The 18871-nt window shown below is 43.9% G+C and overlaps 2 protein-coding genes across 2 annotated transcripts; both read left to right on the plus strand.

Moving 5' to 3' along the window:
- Positions 1-159: 159 nt before the first annotated feature.
- Positions 160-4018, plus strand: LOC127292761 (kinesin-like protein KIN-7A). The gene is made up of 12 exons (XM_051322219.2): positions 160-455; positions 543-632; positions 714-814; positions 932-1045; positions 1132-1213; positions 1310-1377; positions 1470-1529; positions 1618-1742; positions 2696-2894; positions 2971-3102; positions 3208-3300; positions 3404-4018. Exons 1-12 carry the CDS (start codon positions 215-217, stop codon positions 4016-4018), a joined length of 1920 nt encoding a protein of 639 aa, XP_051178179.1. The 5' UTR covers positions 160-214.
- A 2066-nt stretch (positions 4019-6084) lies between these two features.
- On the plus strand, positions 6085-12552 carry LOC127292760 (kinesin-like protein KIN-7A). The gene is made up of 15 exons (XM_051322218.2): positions 6085-6190; positions 6829-7124; positions 7211-7300; positions 7382-7482; positions 7602-7715; positions 7802-7883; positions 7980-8047; positions 8141-8200; positions 8288-8412; positions 9466-9664; positions 9740-9871; positions 9975-10067; positions 10173-11048; positions 11151-11479; positions 12094-12552. Exons 2-15 carry the CDS (start codon positions 6884-6886, stop codon positions 12434-12436), a joined length of 2853 nt encoding a protein of 950 aa, XP_051178178.1. The 5' UTR covers positions 6085-6190; positions 6829-6883; the 3' UTR covers positions 12437-12552.
- Positions 12553-18871: the final 6319 nt, after the last annotated feature.

The following is an 18871-nucleotide window of genomic DNA, read 5'->3' on the forward strand; positions in this document are numbered from 1 at the left end:
TCGCATCATTATGCATTCAGATTGATAGTCTTTGAAATTGTTCGGTACTTTGTCAGTATTAGTGTTTTCTATGGCTGATGATGAGCCCTTACTTCATTTTATATCCATACTATTCTCTAGAATCTGAAGTTGACAGTTGCAGGTTCTTTGTTATTCCCAGCCCTCTGCTGCAGTTCGGACTAAAGGATTTTGTACACCAACAAGGATTAAAAACATGGTTGCATCAAGACCACCAGGTGTCCTTACATCGAAGATTGAGCGCACACCGAGCCTTACCCCTGGTGGCAGCTCCAGATCCAAGGCGGAGAAAATATTTGTCACGGTTAGGGTGCGACCATTGAGCAAGAAGGAGCTGGCCGTCAAGGACCAGTCTGCGTGGGAATGTGCTAACAGTCAAACAATTACATACAAAGCCCCCCCACAGGACCGGGCTGCACCTACCTCTTACACTTTCGGTACACTGTCCTGCTCAAGCAATTCTGTTTTGTTGTGACAGAAGTCACCTTCTAATCTACTAATGAATGCCTATGTAACCCTTCCAGATAAGGTGTTTGGGCCGAGCTGCCAGACAAATTTGGTTTATGAAGGCGGAGCTAAGGATGTTGCTATGTCTGCATTGACTGGCATCAATGGTAGATTAGTGCTCACTTTCTAGCTTAGTGCTGGTGGAATGATGATCTGCAAGTGACTGTTTCCTTGCCTTTGTTTTGCAGCCACCATTTTTGCCTATGGTCAGACTAGCAGTGGCAAGACATATACCATGAGAGGCGTGACAGAGAGTGCTGTTAGTGATATTTACAGGCACATGGAAAATGTGAGTTTTTTTGTATCTGTTGTTCATGATATTTATAGAATTGCAATTATGGAAGACTGCTAACATGTCCATAAGAAATAACCGTTTCTCACTTTCTGGCTTTTGTCTATTGCTTAGACCCCTGAGAGGGAATTTGTTATCAAGATATCTGCTATGGAAATCTACAATGAGATTGTGAAGGATCTTCTACAACCTGACTCTGGTTCCCTTCGGCTGTTAGATGATCCCGAGGTTTGTTGACTCAGTCAGTACACTTTCGTAAGGAAATTCTCCTTCACGTTGTAATGATCTTGTTGACATGTATTTTGGTTTGGCAGAAAGGACCCATCGTGGAGAAGTTGGATGAACAAATTGTCAGGGACAAAGAACATCTACGGCATCTAATCGGCATTTGTGAAGGTTACTACTACTTGCAGAGTGTACCTCTCAAAGAAAAGCAAAAATGTGTAAGGTTAACTGGTTGACATTTGTTAATGATGTGCCAAATAACGGCAGAACAAAGACAGGTTGGGGAGACTGCACTTAATGACACCAGTTCACGTTCCCACCAAATCATTAGGCTGGTATGTGAGAACAATATTTCCTGTTTACATTCAACAAAAAAAATGTATTGAGCAAAGAATAATATTTCTTTTGTGTATATATCTCTATGTAGACAGTGGAGAGTAGGCTCCGCGAAGTGTCAGGCTGTGTTAAATCTTTTGTTGCTAGTCTAGTAAGAATACTGCCCAACTTTTGGCATGTGGTGTGCTGATTTTAGTTGTCCATGATCTTAATGATTGTTTTTTTTTGCTTTTCCGCAGAATTTTGTTGACCTTGCTGGAAGTGAAAGAGCTGCACAAACACATGCAATTGGTGCAAGACTGAAAGAAGGCTGCCATATAAATCGCAGTTTATTGACCTTGACTAAAGTCATCCGGAAGCTAAGGTTTGAGTTCTTTATAAGAGATACTTCTAGATAAGAAATTTGTATCAATTGTTTTTATTAGCCTTTTCCCTGCATTCATCTGGAAACCGGATCTAAATTCTTATATGGTAACTAAGCTTCTAATGAATTGCATACAGAAGTACACATGCAAAGTGCAAACGAAAGGCATCAGATGAACATATTCTTACTAAGGCACTTTATTAATTTAATGGCATCGATTCATAGTCCAATTCCACAATTTTGAGGGCGTCATTTTGTGTATTGTGTAACAACTCCTGCTTTGTTAACATCTCATAGCAGTAACTTGGGTCTGTTGGCTAAATGACTGGAAGTTCACACTTTAGGTTGTGGTTTTCTGGTATCCAAGTGGCATTTGGCATGTGATGACTAATAAACAGTAGTTTTTCATATTCCAGGGTGATCATATCAAACTAAATTGTAGATGGTTATTCCATTCAATCCAACTCATTTTTGTCATCTTCAAGTGTTGGTTTTCATTGTAAATTTAATAATTTATAGGAGTGTCGACACATTATAAATTAGAGTATCTGGAGGTTACCAACACTTACCATGGTAGATACTTAAATAACCACTAAAATGACATGGTTACTGCACTACATTCAGTTCGCTATTGATGTATTTTTCTAATAAAACTATCAAATATCTACAAAGATGTTGCAAAATCGCATAAACTATCATTGATGTCTACTTAAATAATGCAAATAACTGTACGCTGCAGACTTGGCTACCTGAGTTTTAGAAACCTTGCCTATTCACTTCAGCAATGCTTACAATTACTCAAAAGGTTATCTGGATTAGCAGTTAGAATTAAGATTATGTGAGTAAGGTGTCGCATGGGGCATTTTGTTTTTGATTTAGCAGAAAAAACCTAAGGAAAGAAAGTTTATCCTTATTGGAACTTCAAACAAACTAATTATAAATTTGCATTGCAGCTCAGAGAAAAGAAGTGGACACATACCATATCGAGATTCAAAGCTCACACGTATTTTGCAACTTTCTTTGTGTGGGAATGCAAGAACAGCCATCATATGTACCATGAGCCCAGTCCTGACACACGTAGAGCAATCTAGAAATACATTATTCTTTGCAACATGCGCCAAGGAGGTGACAAATACTGCAAAAGTTAATATGGTAAGAGCTGTGACTCTGAGGTTCTTTGCCACACCCTTGGTTGTTAAAATAAACTTACCATTCATTGTCCATACAGGTTATTTCTGATAAGCAACTTGTGAAACACCTTCAAACGGAAGTTGCTAGGCTAGAAGCAGAACTAAGAATCCCTGATCGTGCTGGCTCTTCAGAGATCCTCATAATGGAGAAGGACGAGAAAATCAGACAGGTAAGGTTTCTTACCAAGGACGAAATGCTTACTTTTTAGCTTTATTAGTTTTGAGGATTCACTGAGTATAATTTTGTACTTGATCTGATAGAGCGAACCTTGCAGATGGAAATAAAAATGGAAGAACTCAAGAAAGAACGAGACAATGCCTGTTCACAACTTGAAGAACTACGGAAGAAGATGGGTGACAACCAGCAAGTAAGATTTTATCTTTTCGAGGAAGACATGTTCTTTGCTTTTAACTAAATCATCTCCATTCCGGCAAAATACTAAATCTTCTCCATATCTGTCATTCGTTTAGGGATGGAATTCTTTTGACTCATCGCAAAAGGCCCGAAAGTGTCTCACATTTTCTGGGTCACTACAGCCTAGTAAAATGATCAAGATAAGGAACTCAATTAGACAATCGTCCACTGCTCCGTTAACGCTAAAGCATGAAATTCGCAAGCTCGAGCAGCTACAACAACAGCTTGAGGTTGAAGCAAACCGAGCTATTGAAGTATTGCACAAGCAGGTTGAATGCCACAAGCATGGCAACCAAGGTGTAGCAGAAACTATCGCTAAACTTCAGGCAGAAATCAGGGAGATGCAATCTGTGAGACCTGAGAACAGAGATGTTGAGATGATTACAGATGAGGGAAATGGGTCTGATTTGAAAGATGAAATCAGTAGACTTCATATGCAAGACAATGATATTGCCAAACTTGAGGCGAAACTGGAAAATGTACAGAGGTCTATTGATAAATTGGTGATGTCACTTCCAAATGTTGGCCAACTGAGCTGCCCACCGTTTACGTATGTGCAGAATGGAGATACGTATTATATATCATCTACGCGTTATCATTTGGATGAAATTTTGATCGGCTGTTGCTTTTTTGTTCACCTTTGCTGCTTGATGTACTCACTGACAGTCTGACACACGGTATCACTTGCTATCGCTAGCTTGCTCCTTGCCAACACATTGCATCCCACTTATACATACTTGGCTCTATTCTGTACAAAAAAAATCACAGCTTAAATATTTGCTATGTTTTAGGACTGGGAGCCTGTGAGTGTTGCACGTGGCAAGTTACAACCTTGTGGATCAGAGGTTGACTTCTCTGCTGTATCATTAAGTGAACCATTATGTCAAATGACTTGTGTGAAATAATTTTCTTAATTATACATAATTATTTATTTTATGCAAAAAAAATTAAGTAAAAAATATATTAATTTATATCTAAAAAACCACACACTGAAGACCAGTAAAAACCTAAACCAATAGCTTCACCGGTTTGATCGCCGGTCCGGTTTTTAAAACTATGATGGTAGCCCTTCTTATGCCTTGAACCTCTCCAAGACCCGGGATACGTGCAATCACGCCAAAGCCGCTAATGATGTACATAGAATGATGTACATCAAATAGAATGATCAAGGTTGTCTCTGGCTTACCACTGACATGATGCCAGCGCCGCTAACAGGGTTGTTTTTGCAATGTTCGACGGTCGGGTAGAACTTTCTTGTCTCTTGTTTGATGTAGTTCCATCTTTTTTTGAGGGACTCTTCCGTGCGAGGGCTTGGGATGTGGTACGGTGCACCGACGAGGCCGGAGGAGCGACGCGGGCGATCCCCTCTCGCTTGACGAGCATGTAGCCCTCCACTATGGTCGGATGGAGGGCTACTTGCGCGACGCCGGCTTTCATCTGCATCTGCCACGCCTGCTGGTTGGCGGCCGCAACAGTCTTGTCCTTCAGGTCTTGCGCCGGCCGCGACGCTTCGCGGCCTCGACGCATTTCTCCTCCTTGGAGAGCACCTTCTTTGCCGCCTTCGGCTTTGCCTTCCGGCCACCGGTGGCAGCCCGCTTTGCTTCCGCCGAAGCTGCAGCCTCCATTGTGGCTATGGTCGTGGCTACAGGGGAGTGTGGGGCGGCGGCGGGTGCGAGGGTTTGCTCGGCATCCATGGTGGTGGATGCGGCGGCGAGGACGTCCATCGCTTCTGGACTGCTCGCGCCGGTCTAATTTGATATTTCGCGCAGGGAATGGCCACTGGCGAGAATAATATCGACCTCCCTGCCAGTGACGGGCGGGTCCTACGTCTTTTTCGGCGGACACTCGGAGCGACCGCGGAGACGCAAATGTGGCGCATATTTGGGCCAGGTTTGCGTCGCCGCGGACGGCCAATCACTTTGCGTCGCCCCGCTGAAGCAGAGCCTAGACGCATTTTCGGTCACGGCGGACGCAAACGGTCGCGCGTCACGCGCCACTGGAGATGCCCTAATTTGCACACTAGGTCACTACAACGACGACAAGACATTAGAGATTCGTATATTTCTACAACGACCACAAGACATTAGAGATTCGTATATTTCAGCACGAATACCCAGCGAATCACCATTATACTAACGCAAAATGAAATTCAAATTCAAACCCCGTCCCGGTTCCCGAGTGCACGCCCGTGCAGCCTACAACGGTGGCGCCTAGCGGGCTACGTGGAGACCACGTGGAACCCAGAACCTGCTATAAAACTCCGGTCGCCGACAGGTGGGTCCGATCTCAGTAGTGGCCCACGTCGCAGCGAGCCGCCGGCGGCTTCCCGTAACGCCTTTCCAAATCTAGCTAGCCGTTGCTCAGTAACCCCCGCCCGCTCCGCTCGCTCGCACGACTTCCTCGTCCTCTTCCTCTTCTCTCCACCTCGGCCACGGCGTCACGAGCCGAGCGAGCCCTCTCTTCCTCTCAGGTCGCCGCCGAGCGCGCCTCCGGATCCGCTTCCGCCTCCGAGCCCGAGGAGCTTCGCCCGCGGGCGCGGCTGTCGTCATCCGCGCCGCTGCACTGGGCCGGGACTGCCGCGGGACGGGGATCCGCCCGTGCTTTGGGATCGATTTGGTTCGCTGGTGAGCAACCCTAGCCTGCCTGGATTGCTTCGTAGGGTTTCGTTTCGGTCGTGTTGTTTGCTCTAACCCGGATCCTTCATCGTCGTCCACTCCAGCTTGGTGCGGATTTGCTCGCTTCCGGTGCGGAGTGCTGGATACTGACTGATAGCAGCTTGTTTTTGGGTGGAATCAGGGGCTTCAGCTGAACACGCTTGATCGCCTGAGCCCTGAGGGGATTTGGTAAGCGATCGCACCAGCCTCTCGACTGATTTATTTACTAGCATTGGATATGTTTTTTTGGCCTGTCTGTGTGTTTGGCGTCCCCGATTCCCTTTATTCTCGTCGGAGAAATGTGCGTGCATACGGTAGTTTGGGGTAGGAAACTGTGGCATCTGGTGGGGGAATTAGTCTTACTTGACAGTGCTATCATTACGGCGCTCCTCTGTGTTGCTATCGTTACGGCTGAAAACAGCCGGATATGTGCTTGTATAGTACAGTGGAAATTCAGTTAGGGGGGGAATGCAGAGATTGATGATTGACACGGATATTTTTCTGAAATTTGGAGTTGTTGCTGCTAGATTGCCGTGAAATATTAGTCATTAAGGGTATTGTAAAATCTGATCTATTTATTTCTGCTGTGTGGAAACGAAACGAATGTTTCTGAACTGATAAACAACTGGTTCGCCTCATTATGCATTCAGATTGACAGTCTGCCTCATTATGCATTCAGATTGACAGTCTATGAAACTGTTTCGTACTTTGTCAGCATTAGTGGTTGTTATGGCCGATGATGAGCTCTTACTTCATTTTATATACATATTATTCTCTAGAACTAGAATTCTGTACTTGACAACTGCAGCTGTGCTTTGGCTTTCCAGACTTCTAGCTGCAGTTCGGACTGAAGGACTTTGTACACCAACAAGGATTAAAAACATGGTTGCATCAAGACCACCAGGTGCCCCTACATCGAAGATTGAGCGCACACCGAGCCTTACCCCTGGTGGCAGCTCCAGATCCAAGGAGGAGAAAATATTTGTCACGGTTAGGGTGCGACCATTGAGCAAGAAGGAGCTGGCCGTCAAGGACCAGTCTGCGTGGGAATGTGCTGATAGTCAGACAATTTTATACAAGGGCCCGCACCAGGACCGGGCTGGACCTACCTCGTACACTTTTGGTACACTGTCCTGCTCAAGCAATTCTGTTTGTTGTGACAGAACTCACCTTCTAATCTACTAACGAATTCCTATGCAACCCTTCCAGATAAGGTGTTTGGGCCAAGCTGTCAGACAGATTTGGTTTATGAAGGTGGAGCTAAGGATGTTGCTATGTCTGCATTGACAGGCATCAATGGTAGATTAGTGCTCACTTTCTAGCTTAGTACTGGTGGAATGATGATCTGCAAGTGACCTTTTTCTTGTCTTTGTTTTGCAGCCACCATTTTTGCCTATGGTCAGACTAGCAGTGGCAAGACATATACCATGAGAGGCGTGACAGAGAGTGCTGTTAGTGATATTTACAGGCACATGGAAAATGTGAGTTTTTTTTTTGTATCTTCTGTTCATGATATTTTACAGTTGCAATCATGGAAGACTGCTAACATGTCCGTAAGACATAACCGTTTCTGCCTTTCTGGCTTTTGTCTATTGTTTAGACCCCTGAGAGGGAATTTGTTATCAAGATATCTGCTATGGAAATCTACAATGAGATTGTGAAGGACCTTCTACAACCTGACTCTGGTTCCCTTCGGTTGTTAGATGATCCCGAGGTTTGTTGACTCAGTCAGTACACTTTCGTAAGGAAATTCTCCTTCACGTTGTAATGATCTTGTCGAAATATATTTTGGTTTGGCAGAAAGGACCCATCGTGGAGAAGTTGGATGAACAAATTGTCAGGGACAGAGAACATCTACGGCATCTAATCGGCATTTGTGAAGGTTACTACTACTTGCAGAGTGTACCTCTCAAAGAAAGGCAAAAATGTGTAAGGTTAACTGGTTGACATTTGTTAATGATGTGCCAAATAAATGCAGAACAAAGACAGGTTGGGGAGACTGCACTAAATGACACCAGTTCACGTTCCCACCAAATCATTAGGCTGGTATATGAGAACAATCTTTCCTGTTTACATTCAACGAAGAAAAATGTATTGAGCAAAGAATAATATTTATTTTGTGTATATATCTCTATGCAGACAGTGGAGAGTAGGCTCCGCGAAGTGTCAGGCTGTGTTAAATCTTTTGTTGCTAGTCTAGTAAGAATACTGCCCAACTTTTGGCATGTGGTATGCTGATTTTAGTTGTCCATGATATTAATGATTTCGTTTTTTGTTTTTTCGCAGAATTTTGTTGACCTTGCTGGAAGTGAAAGAGCTGCACAAACACATGCAATTGGTGCAAGACTGAAAGAAGGCTGCCACATAAATCGCAGTTTATTAACTTTGACTAAAGTCATCCGGAAGCTAAGGTTTGAGTTCTTTAAAAGAGACACTTATATAGATAAGAAGTTTAAATCAGATGACTTTAGTAGCCTTTTCCCTGCATCTGTTTGGAAACTAGTTCTAAATTCTTATATGGCAACTCAGCTTCTAATGAATTTCATACAGAAGTACACAAGCAAAGTGCAAATGAAAGGCATCAGATGATCAGATGAACATATTCTTACTAAGGCACTTTATTAAGTGAATGGCATCGATTCATAATCCAATTCCACAATTTTGAGTGCGTTATTTTGTGTATGAGAAACAACTTCTGCTTTGTTAACATCTCATATCAGTGAATTATTGGGTCTGTTTGCTAAATGACTGGAAGTTCAAACTTGAGGATGTGATTTTCTGGTATACGAGTGGCATTTGGCATTTGGCATCTGATAACTAATAAACAGTAGTTTTTCATATTCCAGGGTGATCGTATCAAACTGAATTGTAGATGGTTCTTCCATTCAATCCAACTCATATTTTTTCATCTTCAAGTTCTGGTTTTCATTGTACATTTAATAATTTGTAGGAGTGTCGACACATTCTAAATTAGAATATGTGACAGGTTACCAACACATACCACGGTAGATACTTAAATAATCACCAAAATGATATGGTTACTGCACTACATTCAGTTTGCTCTTGATGTATTTTTTTAAGGAACCTATGAAATATCTACAAAGATGTTGCAAAATCGCATAAACTATCATTGTTGTCTATTAGTAAATAATGCAAATAACTGTACGCTGCAAACATGGCTACCTGACTTTTAGAAACTGCGCGTGTTCATTGTTGTCTATTAGTAAATAATGCAAATAACTGTACACTGCAAACTTGGCTACCTGACTTTTAGAAACTGCCGCATGTTCACTTCAGCAATGCTTACAATTGCTCAAAGGTTATCAGGATTAGTAGTTAGCTTTAAGATTATGTGAGAAAGGTGCATGTGATATTTTTTATTTATTTAGCAAGAAGGAACCTAAGGAAAGAAAATTTATCCTTATTGGAACTTCAAATAAACTAATTACAAATTTGCATTGCAGCTCAGAGAAAAGAAGTGGACACATACCATATCGAGATTCAAAGCTCACGCGTATTTTGCAACTTTCTTTGGGTGGGAATGCAAGAACAGCCATCATCTGTACCATGAGCCCAGCCCTGACACACGTAGAACAATCTAGAAATACTTTATTCTTTGCAACATGTGCCAAGGAAGTGACAAATACTGCAAAAGTTAATATGGTAAGAGCTGTGACTCGAGGTTCTTTGTTACACCCTTGGTTGTTAAAATAAACTTACCATTCATTGTCCATACAGGTTATTTCTGATAAGCAACTTGTGAAGCACCTTCAAACGGAAGTTGCTAGGCTAGAAGCAGAACTAAGAACACCTGATCGTGCCGCCTCTTCTGAGATCCTCATAATGGAAAAGGACAAGAAAATCAGACAGGTCAGGTTCTTACCAAGGACGGAACACTTACTTTTAGCTTTATAAGTTTTAAGGATTCACTGAATATAATTTTGTAATTGATCTGATAGAGCTAACCTTGCAGATGGAAATAGAAATGGAAGAACTCAAGAAAGAACGAGACAGTGCATGCTCACAACTTGAAGAACTACGAAAGAAGATGGGTGACAACCAGCAAGTAAGATTTTGTCTTTTTGTCGAAGATGTGTTCTTTTGCTTTTAACTAAATCATCTCCATTCCTGCAAAAAACTAAATATTCTCCATATCTGTCGCTCTGTTTAGGGATGGAATTCTTTTGACTCATCGCAAAAGGCCCGAAAGTGTCTCACGTTTTCTGGGTCACTACAGCCTAGTAAAATGATCAAGATAAGGAACTCAATTAGACAATCGTCCACTGCCCCATTAATGCTAAAGCATGAAATTCGCAAGCTTGAGCAGCTACAACAACAGCTTGAGGTTGAAGCAAACCGAGCTATTGAAGTATTGCACAAGGAGGTTGAATACCACAAGCATGGCAACCAAGGTGTAGCAGAAACTATCGCTAAACTTCAGGCAGAAATCAGGGAGATGCAATCTGTTAGACCTGAGAACAGAGATGTTGAGATGATTACAGATGAAGGAAATGGGTCTGATTTGAAAGATGAAATCAGTAGACTTCATATGCAAGACAATGATATTGCCAAACTTGAGGCGAAACTGGAAAATGTACAGAGGTCTATTGATAAATTGGTGATGTCACTTCCAAATGTTGGCACAGAGTGTAATGAATCTTCCACAAAGTCCAATGTATCAAAAAAGAAGAGGAGGATGTTTCTTCCGCTGGGCGTGAGCAACATGAACAGACCAATAAGAGCACCTTGCTCTCCACACTCTTCTAGTAGACCTTCGGACTCAGAAGTTGAGAACAGAGCTCCAGACGGTCACACAGTGTCTCATGAGGATTCAGAAAAAACAACTCCCACCAAGAGTGAAGACACTGGAGCATCACGTGATGAAACACCACGTAATAGGCGAGATAGCTCAGTGAACATGAAAAAGATGCAGCGGATGTTCCAAAATGCTGCTGAAGAGAATGTAAGAAACATCAGGGATTATGTGACTGAGCTGAAGGAGAGAGTGGCGAAACTTCAGTACCAAAAGCAGCTGCTTGTCTGCCAGGTCCTGGCCTCACTTGATCTTGCACACACATTAACTTTTTTGGTCATGCTGAAAATATCTTATTCTTCTGCTAAAATATGTTCTCTCAAAATGTTCTTACAGGTCCTGGAATTGGAATCTAATGAAGGAAAACCAAATGACATGGAGGAAGACCCAGAGGAAAATGCCGGATGTCTACAGGATGGTCCTGAGTCATGGGAAAAATTATTTAAGGAGCAGATGCAGCACATTATCCAGCTATGGGATATCTGTCATGTATCGATCATACACAGGACCCAGTTCTACCGGCTATTCAGGGGGGATACGGCTGATCAGATATACATCGAAGTTGAAGTCCGAAGATTGTTATGGCTGCAGCAGCATCTGGATGAAGTAGGTGATGCAAGCCCTACTGCACCTGGTGATGACCTTGCAGTTTCTCTGGCCTCAAGGTAAATATGATAATATGCCATGTTGCCTATCATATTTCTGTTTACAGATTATGTTGATTTTTTTTGAAAGCCATGTGGCTACAGATCATGTTAATTAATGCTAGCAGCAAGAAAGTTTGTTGAAGAGTACTACAAAAGATAGATGCTGATGTGCCTGATGAGCTCTAGTCATAGTGCTACCATTCTGTCTTAGTCAGCCATCATTTAACATCCAGCCTTGTTCATAACATCCGGCCTTCTTTATGATAATATGCCATGTTGCCGATCATATTTCTGTTTACAGATTATGTTGATTAATGCTAGCAGCAAGAAAGTTTGTTGAAGAGTACTAGAGTACAAAAGATAGGTGCTGATGTGCCTGATGAGCTCTAGTCATAGTGCTACCATTCTGTCTTAGTCAGCCATCATTTAACATCTACCCTTGTTTAAGTCAAAACGGTTCATTCGTCGTTACTAACTGTTACCCCTCCGTTCCATATTAGTTGTCGCTGATTTGGATGTATCTAACACATTTATACATCCAAATCTGCGACAACTAATATAGAACGGAGGGAGTACTAATTATTTATCTCCAAATGGTTTTAAGGCAGCTTTCACTCATTTGTACATTGCAGCATCAAGGCGTTGAGGAACGAACGGGAATTTCTCGCGAGACGGATGGGCTCAAGGCTGACGGAAGAACAGCGGGAGCACCTGTTCATCAAATGGCAGGTCCCCCTCGAGGCGAAGCAGCGGAAGCTGCAGCTGGTGAACAAGCTCTGGACAGACCCTGAGGATGAAGCGCACATCGAGGAGAGCGCTGACATAGTGGCCCGGCTGGTTGGTTTCTGCGAGGGTGGCAACATCAGCAAGGAGATGTTTGAGCTCAACTTCGCGATCCCGGCGAATAGGAAGCCGTGGCTGATGGGCTGGCAGCCGATTTCCAACATGATCAGGGATAGAGCTCAACTTTGGTAACTCGTTGCTGCATCCCATCAGGCCATCACAATGAGGAGAAATGACCATACATTTCATCATGTCCAGATGACCTGTTCTTGTTCTAATTCCAACGGCGAGGAAGGAAGTGTAGATATTAAAATTTTGGAAATATTATGATGCTCTCTGTCAAAGTAAGTTGTTGGGGTTATTGCTGGTTCCGGGTTATCGTTTTTGCTTCCGTACGCACCCACCACAAACAAGCCAAATCGCGAGAACACATGGACGGTTAGGATTCGTTCATACCGCTTCGGGTCTGGGGGCAAGATCGTCATTTCCTGTGTACTTCGGGTTTGGCTGGGTTCGTATCAGCCCACGTACAAGCCCGTATATGACCCATACCGCAATGTATTATACGCCTACGTGTCCACGTGCGGCCACGCGGAACCGCCGAGATATATAACGCTTTTCTCCCCTGTCCTCTTCACACTTCAGCGCATCCATCCAAAGCAATCCCCAAATCGGGAAAAAACCCTAGGTCAAGAACAGCTCGCTCTCGCTCGTGCTCGCTCGCGCTCGTCCATGGAGAGGGGGAAGGGGAAGGAGGGGAAGGGCAAGGAGGCGGCGGTTGACGACACGCAGTTGGCGGCACCATCGGCGGCACCATCGGCGGCCGGAGCTGCCCCAGATCTGAGCTCCGGTTGGGGCCAGACGGCAAGATACGGCTGGCCGGTGGCTGCACCGGCGAGCAAGAAGCGTGCGCACGAGACGGAGGCGCAGATGCGGCGGCGGAAGAAGAAGAACCAGAAGACCCGAGAGAGGCAGGAGAGGAAGGCGGCGGGGCTCAAGATCAACAGCCCCGACGACGTGCCCACCTTCGAAGAATTCGACTCCGCCGACCCGTCCGAGGTAAATTTCTCAACCTCTCAACCTTTTTTTTTGCTTTACATACCATTTTTTTTGCACATTTGGGGTTGTTGGCAAAGAAAACAGGGCATCATGGTCATGGTTTCTCAATCAGGCCATGGTTCAGAGCGGTTGCCTTCCGCTTCGATTGTGGCCTAAGCACATGCATTTGCATAATTCCCTAGAGAAACTAAGCAAGATGTAAATGGTAATCTGACAAGTCGTCCATATGTACCTGTGCCTTTTGGCTCATCCAATTAGTAACAAGAGAAATTCAATGATCTTTAATCACACCCCTTGGAACATTGGTGTTGTTTGCTTCCATACTCTTGGTTGCATCAAAATAGAGTGATTTCATATTTGACTTATGTTGCCTCCATCGTTCTCCAATTGTTTTTAATATATACTTTTCCAATCGAGGAGGGTAAAGAAACCTCATCTACATATCCAACAAAAGTAATATTATCATAACATGAAATGTAAATCATAAGAACTGTAGCAAAATATTTTTAGTGAACTCTGGATCTACCTTTACTGCGCCAATATATCCATTTTTTTGCACATTTGGGGTTGTTGGCAAAGAAAACAGGCATCATGGTCATGGTTTCTCAATCAGGCCATGCATGGTTCAGAGCGGTTACTGTGTTTCTCTCGCTCCTTGCTCAACGCATTGATGCTATGCTAATTTGATTAGCTCTTGCTTAGCTGCTTGCTACTCCAAGATCGCTTAGCTCAAGAGCGGAGGACGACCCAAGATTATGGTGTGGTGAAGATGATAGCTTAGAGGAAAAATTGATACCACAAGCCAAGATTAAGCGCTAGTTCTAGCATAAAATCTGCTCAAGTAATAGTCTATTAGTATTAATTGCCAATGCTAGCTATTGCATAGGCTAGACCTTGCCAGAATGGGAGATCCGCCACTGGCTTAGCTGCTTGTTTGTGTTTGGTACATTGTTTTCTTAGCTGCTTGTGTGTATAAGAAAATTGGAGTAAAACAGAGGCTAACCAGGTATTAATCCTCGTATTCCTCAGAAATGTAGCATTACATGCTTAGGTTACAAATTTACAACATATTATAGGGTTATATGTGCCCATCTTGACTTCCTGTTTCATGTTGTTTACTTGAATTACATAATTGCGTGTTTCAAATGGAGCTTAAATCCTGGTTAGTAATTTGTATGAATGTGTTAAACTTTTATTTAACCGTGTGATTAAGAGATGCTTGTCATATTAATTTAACACTTATTTCCATCAATTCGAACAACATTTGTTAACTGGTTAATTCACACTATTGCTATAATGTCTTATTTATACAAGTTTTAAATTGCAGATGCTATCTACAGTTAATAACTAATTTGCATTATTGATTAACTTATTTATGCAAGCTTTAAATTAGATATGGTATGTATAGTTACTAACTAATGTGCATTTATACAAATAAATACTTTGCATTGTTTTCATTCCTTTTCTATTTATAGTCATTACATTGTTTGTACACCATAGCAGCTAATTAACCTAATTTACTTCATTTAACAGGAGGATCCTTCGGATGAAGTCTGTTCTGATCGGGAGGATAGGGACGTGAAGAGTAGGCATGTTCTCCGCAGGCTTAGGGCTGGGGAGATTCGTTACCTTCTTGGCCCAGGGAGGTTCAAGTGCCCCTGGTGCAGCCGCAAGCAAATGCCGACGGACTTCCTCGGCATGTACCAGCATGCCACCTACACTGGTGTTGGCAGCGGGCAGACACCCGCACACATCAGGGTCAAGCATGCCGCCTACGGCCTCTTCCTCAAGAAGTACGCCCCCAGGCAGTAGGAGCATGCCGAGGATGCTGCCGACCTGCCTGCCTACCTGCCTGCCGACCTGCCTGCCTACCTGATGCCTACCTGCTATCATGTTCCTTTAGTTGTGTGTTTATGTTAAACTCTGTCGTACTTATGGTGTTGAAACTTGGTTAATGCTGTGTTGAACTATGTTTCTAATTAAGTATGCTTAGTGTTTAAGCATGTGTATGTTGTGCTTACTACATATGCTTATGTGTTGTGCATGCTTGGCCCTGTTGTGTGCTTGGATGCTAGGTAAGCATGTTCTATTTGCTGCTGTTGATCTAGCCTGTTAGCATGATGTAGTGACAAAGATTTATTTTTTTAGATCAACACGGGTTGCCCCCCAGCCCCAATTTCATTGAAAAAGAAGCCAAGTCTATTACAGGATTAAAACTAGACACCAACAAAATAAAAGGAAAACAGGATTTACTGGGGAGATTGGCTGCCATCCCAACCAACTCCGATGTAACAGGAAGCCCTGGAACAGTTTAGAGCAGTGATCACACACTGAAAACAACCGCCATCTAAATCCATTACATGGGGTCAAACAGATAGGTAGGACACACTAGCACAACTGCCATGCTTCAATTCACCAAGTGACAAAGATTTTGCCAAAGTAAGCGTTTGATTATAGGAAATGTATTGTCAGTTTTGCTCAGTTATGTTGCAGACGATTTGTACATAATTGATAAGGTATTTTCCAGTGGAAATGGGGGAAAACCTCTGGTAATCTAAAATAAAGACGGCGTGTTGGCAGTAGGGTGGAGTTGTTATCTTATGTGATACTTGACAGCAACAAATCTCTCAGTCAACAACAACAAATAGCTCATTTCACAGCTACAACACTCACAAGCAGATAAAGCAGCCCAATCTAGACTTGACTAATGGGCCAACTCCATCCAATTAGGCCCATTAGGCTACATATAAAACAGGAACAACTATCTCATTTAACAGCAACAATAATCGCAGCGGATAGCCCAATCTAGATTTGACTAATGGGCCATCTCCAACCAAATTAGGCCCATTAGGCTAGTTGAGGTGGTACATATTAAATATCAAAAAAAACGAAGCAAAAAATGGGTGTTGCCGCGACTCGAACCGCACACCTAGTGGGAAGTCGTCTCGCAGGGGTAGTCTGGTAACCAGTGGGACGGATAGATACATATTGACACTCACAAGTAATAAAGGTATCTATAGTCATTTTATCACTTCCGTTAGGTTATTAAATGCATGTTTGTTCATTTTTCAACACACAGATCTTTGTGTAGTCTATTATATACAATTCACTAATTCACTAATTGAATATGAAATAGATAATTCAATATGAATCTTAACACTAAATTTGTAATATATATGAATAACAACTTAAAAAATTGAAAATAGCTAAAATTCTAGTCTTAGTGGATTAGAATTTTTTTGATTTTTTGTTGGGTTTTGTAAACAATTTGGTACAAGAAATAGTAGTCATTTGAGGACGAACAGGTTTGAACACACATAGAGACTCACTTAGATTACATAAATATGTCACTTACATAAATAAGGATGTAAACAAGTACCACCGTCGTTACATAGATAAGTCCAGGGACACGACACGGTACAATATATAAAAACACGGCAGTTTAAATAAACACGATAAAACTAAAAAGTAGAGAAATGTGCATGACAAGCTTCACGAAATTCCTCCTCAACTTTCTTCCACCCTGGCCGCGCTACTCGACCACCGTACGTCATCAACACCTCACTCCTCGTAGGGGAGGCAGTGCATCTGGTTTTCGGTGGGGAAGATGCACTCGCAGTTGGTGAAGATGTTGTACGTCGTGAAGAAGATTGACTCGCAGCCGCACCAGAACACTTGGCCGAGGAGCTCGTACGCGTCCCACGGGTTGGTGAGGGTGACCGTGAGCAACTTGAGGGTGACGCCGTCACGAACCTCCTCGAGGTGGAACATCGGCGGCGAGCCCGGTGGGAGGTGGACGAAGCCGGCGGTGAAGAATGCGTCGGCGAGCTCGACGGGGCTCCTCCACCTGGATTGCGCCCACACACGAAGCGTGCGCTCGACGAGGACGCCCGGCGGGTAGCGCAGCTCGGGCACGGTAGGCGGCCGAACGAAGGTCGGTCCGACGTACGGCATCTTCTGGTGGTGCTTTGGCGTTCTAGGAAAGGATGAAGTGCGTCGTGTCTGGAGTGGAGCTGGGTGGTGTGTGGGAGAGGAATGTAGACGTATAAATAGGCTAGAAAAATGTGGTGTGGGAGACGAAGATTGTAGTTTGGCGATGAAACGACGCGAGTGACGCGTGCATGTAGCCGTTGCCGTTTCGCACATTAATCGAGGGGGTGTCCCGTGTCGTTGTCGTTTTACACTGCAAACGGGGCGGCGCGTCTGCTATCAGCTGAATCGACCGCACTGAAACGGGGCGGCGCGTCTGCTATCAGCTGAATCGACCGCACTGAAACGGGGCTTGCTGGCTCATTCATGGCGACGTCGTGGCGATGCATGCATAGCTGAGTCACTGCTGCGGGGCGCATGCATGCCGTCGTCGTCGCTTCCCGCGCATGCAGGCCTAGGCCGGCGCATTGCACAACGGGCACAAGGCCAGACCGCAACACGGCCCAACAGTCCATCTAGCGTGCCCGCTCGGAACCCCCACCCGTGTTCAGGAAAAAAAAAAGGAGTTCAGCCAATCAGATTGCTGTATATTCAAATATTCCTAAAAATTTCAGAGAAAATCTAAAAAAAATAAAATCTTCAAAAACAGTGTATACATATCAAGTAGATGTCTAGGAAATTTATTTGGGTCGTTTAGACAAGGTCGAAAAAAAACATGCTTAGAAATGAGGCCGTTTACCCTACCTTTGGAGCCTGTTTCTGGCACTTTTTTGACCAACCCTGGGATGACCCCATATTGTCGGCAGTGGTGCACCATGTCATTTAACACACTTCAAGCCATGAGTTTTGCAATTTGCATGAGTGAATGCACTTGTTCATGTGGTGTACACCCCTCAAATACGGTGTCAAAACAGTGGATCGTCTGACGGCGCGTGTGCATGGTGGTCCCATCTTTTGGGATCTGCTTCACCATGGCATCCAAACACCACTTACATCACCATCCATGTAAGAAATCATGTGCTCCTTGCCTAGCTACCTCACGGGAGCCCGCACACATGGTATACGTGCAAAACGGCTCTACCCAGGCCACAAAGTGGGCCCACAATCCTTGGGTGACCCCATGTGGTGGGCACTGGTGCACCATGTCACCCCACCCACTCCTAGCCATGGGTTTAGGGTTGTGCATGTGTGAATGCCCATGTTCATGTGGTGTAGACCCCTGAAATATAGGGTTCTCGTCAGAACGAGGTGTCAAAACAGTGGATCGTCTGACGACGCGTGTGCATGGTGGTCCCATCTTTTGGGATATGCTTCACCATGGCATCCAAACACCACTTACATCACCATCCATGTAAGAAATCATGTGCTCCTTGCCTAGCTACCTCACGGGAGCCCGCACACATGGTATACGTGCAAAACGGCTCTACCCAGGCCACAAAGTGGGCCCACAACCCTTGGGTGACCCCATGTGGTGGGCACTGATGCACCATGTCACCCCACCCACTCCTAGCCATGGGTTTAGGGTTGCGCATGTGTGAATACCCATGTTCATGTGGTGTAGACCCCTGAAATATAGGGTTCTCGTCAGAACGAGGTGTCAAAACAGTGGATCGTCTGACGGCGCGTGTGCATGGTGGT

Source organism: Lolium perenne, chromosome 4, assembly GCF_019359855.2.
Source record: "Lolium perenne isolate Kyuss_39 chromosome 4, Kyuss_2.0, whole genome shotgun sequence".
In the NCBI taxonomy this organism is placed as follows: domain Eukaryota; kingdom Viridiplantae; phylum Streptophyta; class Magnoliopsida; order Poales; family Poaceae; genus Lolium; species Lolium perenne.

Excerpts from the sequence above, each read along its gene's own strand:
- LOC127292760 (XM_051322218.2), top strand. The coding sequence starts at position 6,884 with ATGGTTGCATCAAGACCACCAGGTGCCCCTACATCGAAGATTGAGCGC. Across the intron at positions 8,201-8,287 it reads AATCTTTTGTTGCTAGTCTA|AATTTTGTTGACCTTGCTGG; the intron begins GTAAGAATACTG and ends GTTTTTTCGCAG. Across the intron at positions 11,480-12,093 it reads GCAGTTTCTCTGGCCTCAAG|CATCAAGGCGTTGAGGAACG; the intron begins GTAAATATGATA and ends TGTACATTGCAG.
- LOC127292761 (XM_051322219.2), top strand. The coding sequence starts at position 215 with ATGGTTGCATCAAGACCACCAGGTGTCCTTACATCGAAGATTGAGCGC. Across the intron at positions 815-931 it reads TTTACAGGCACATGGAAAAT|ACCCCTGAGAGGGAATTTGT; the intron begins GTGAGTTTTTTT and ends TCTATTGCTTAG. Across the intron at positions 1,530-1,617 it reads AATCTTTTGTTGCTAGTCTA|AATTTTGTTGACCTTGCTGG; the intron begins GTAAGAATACTG and ends GCTTTTCCGCAG.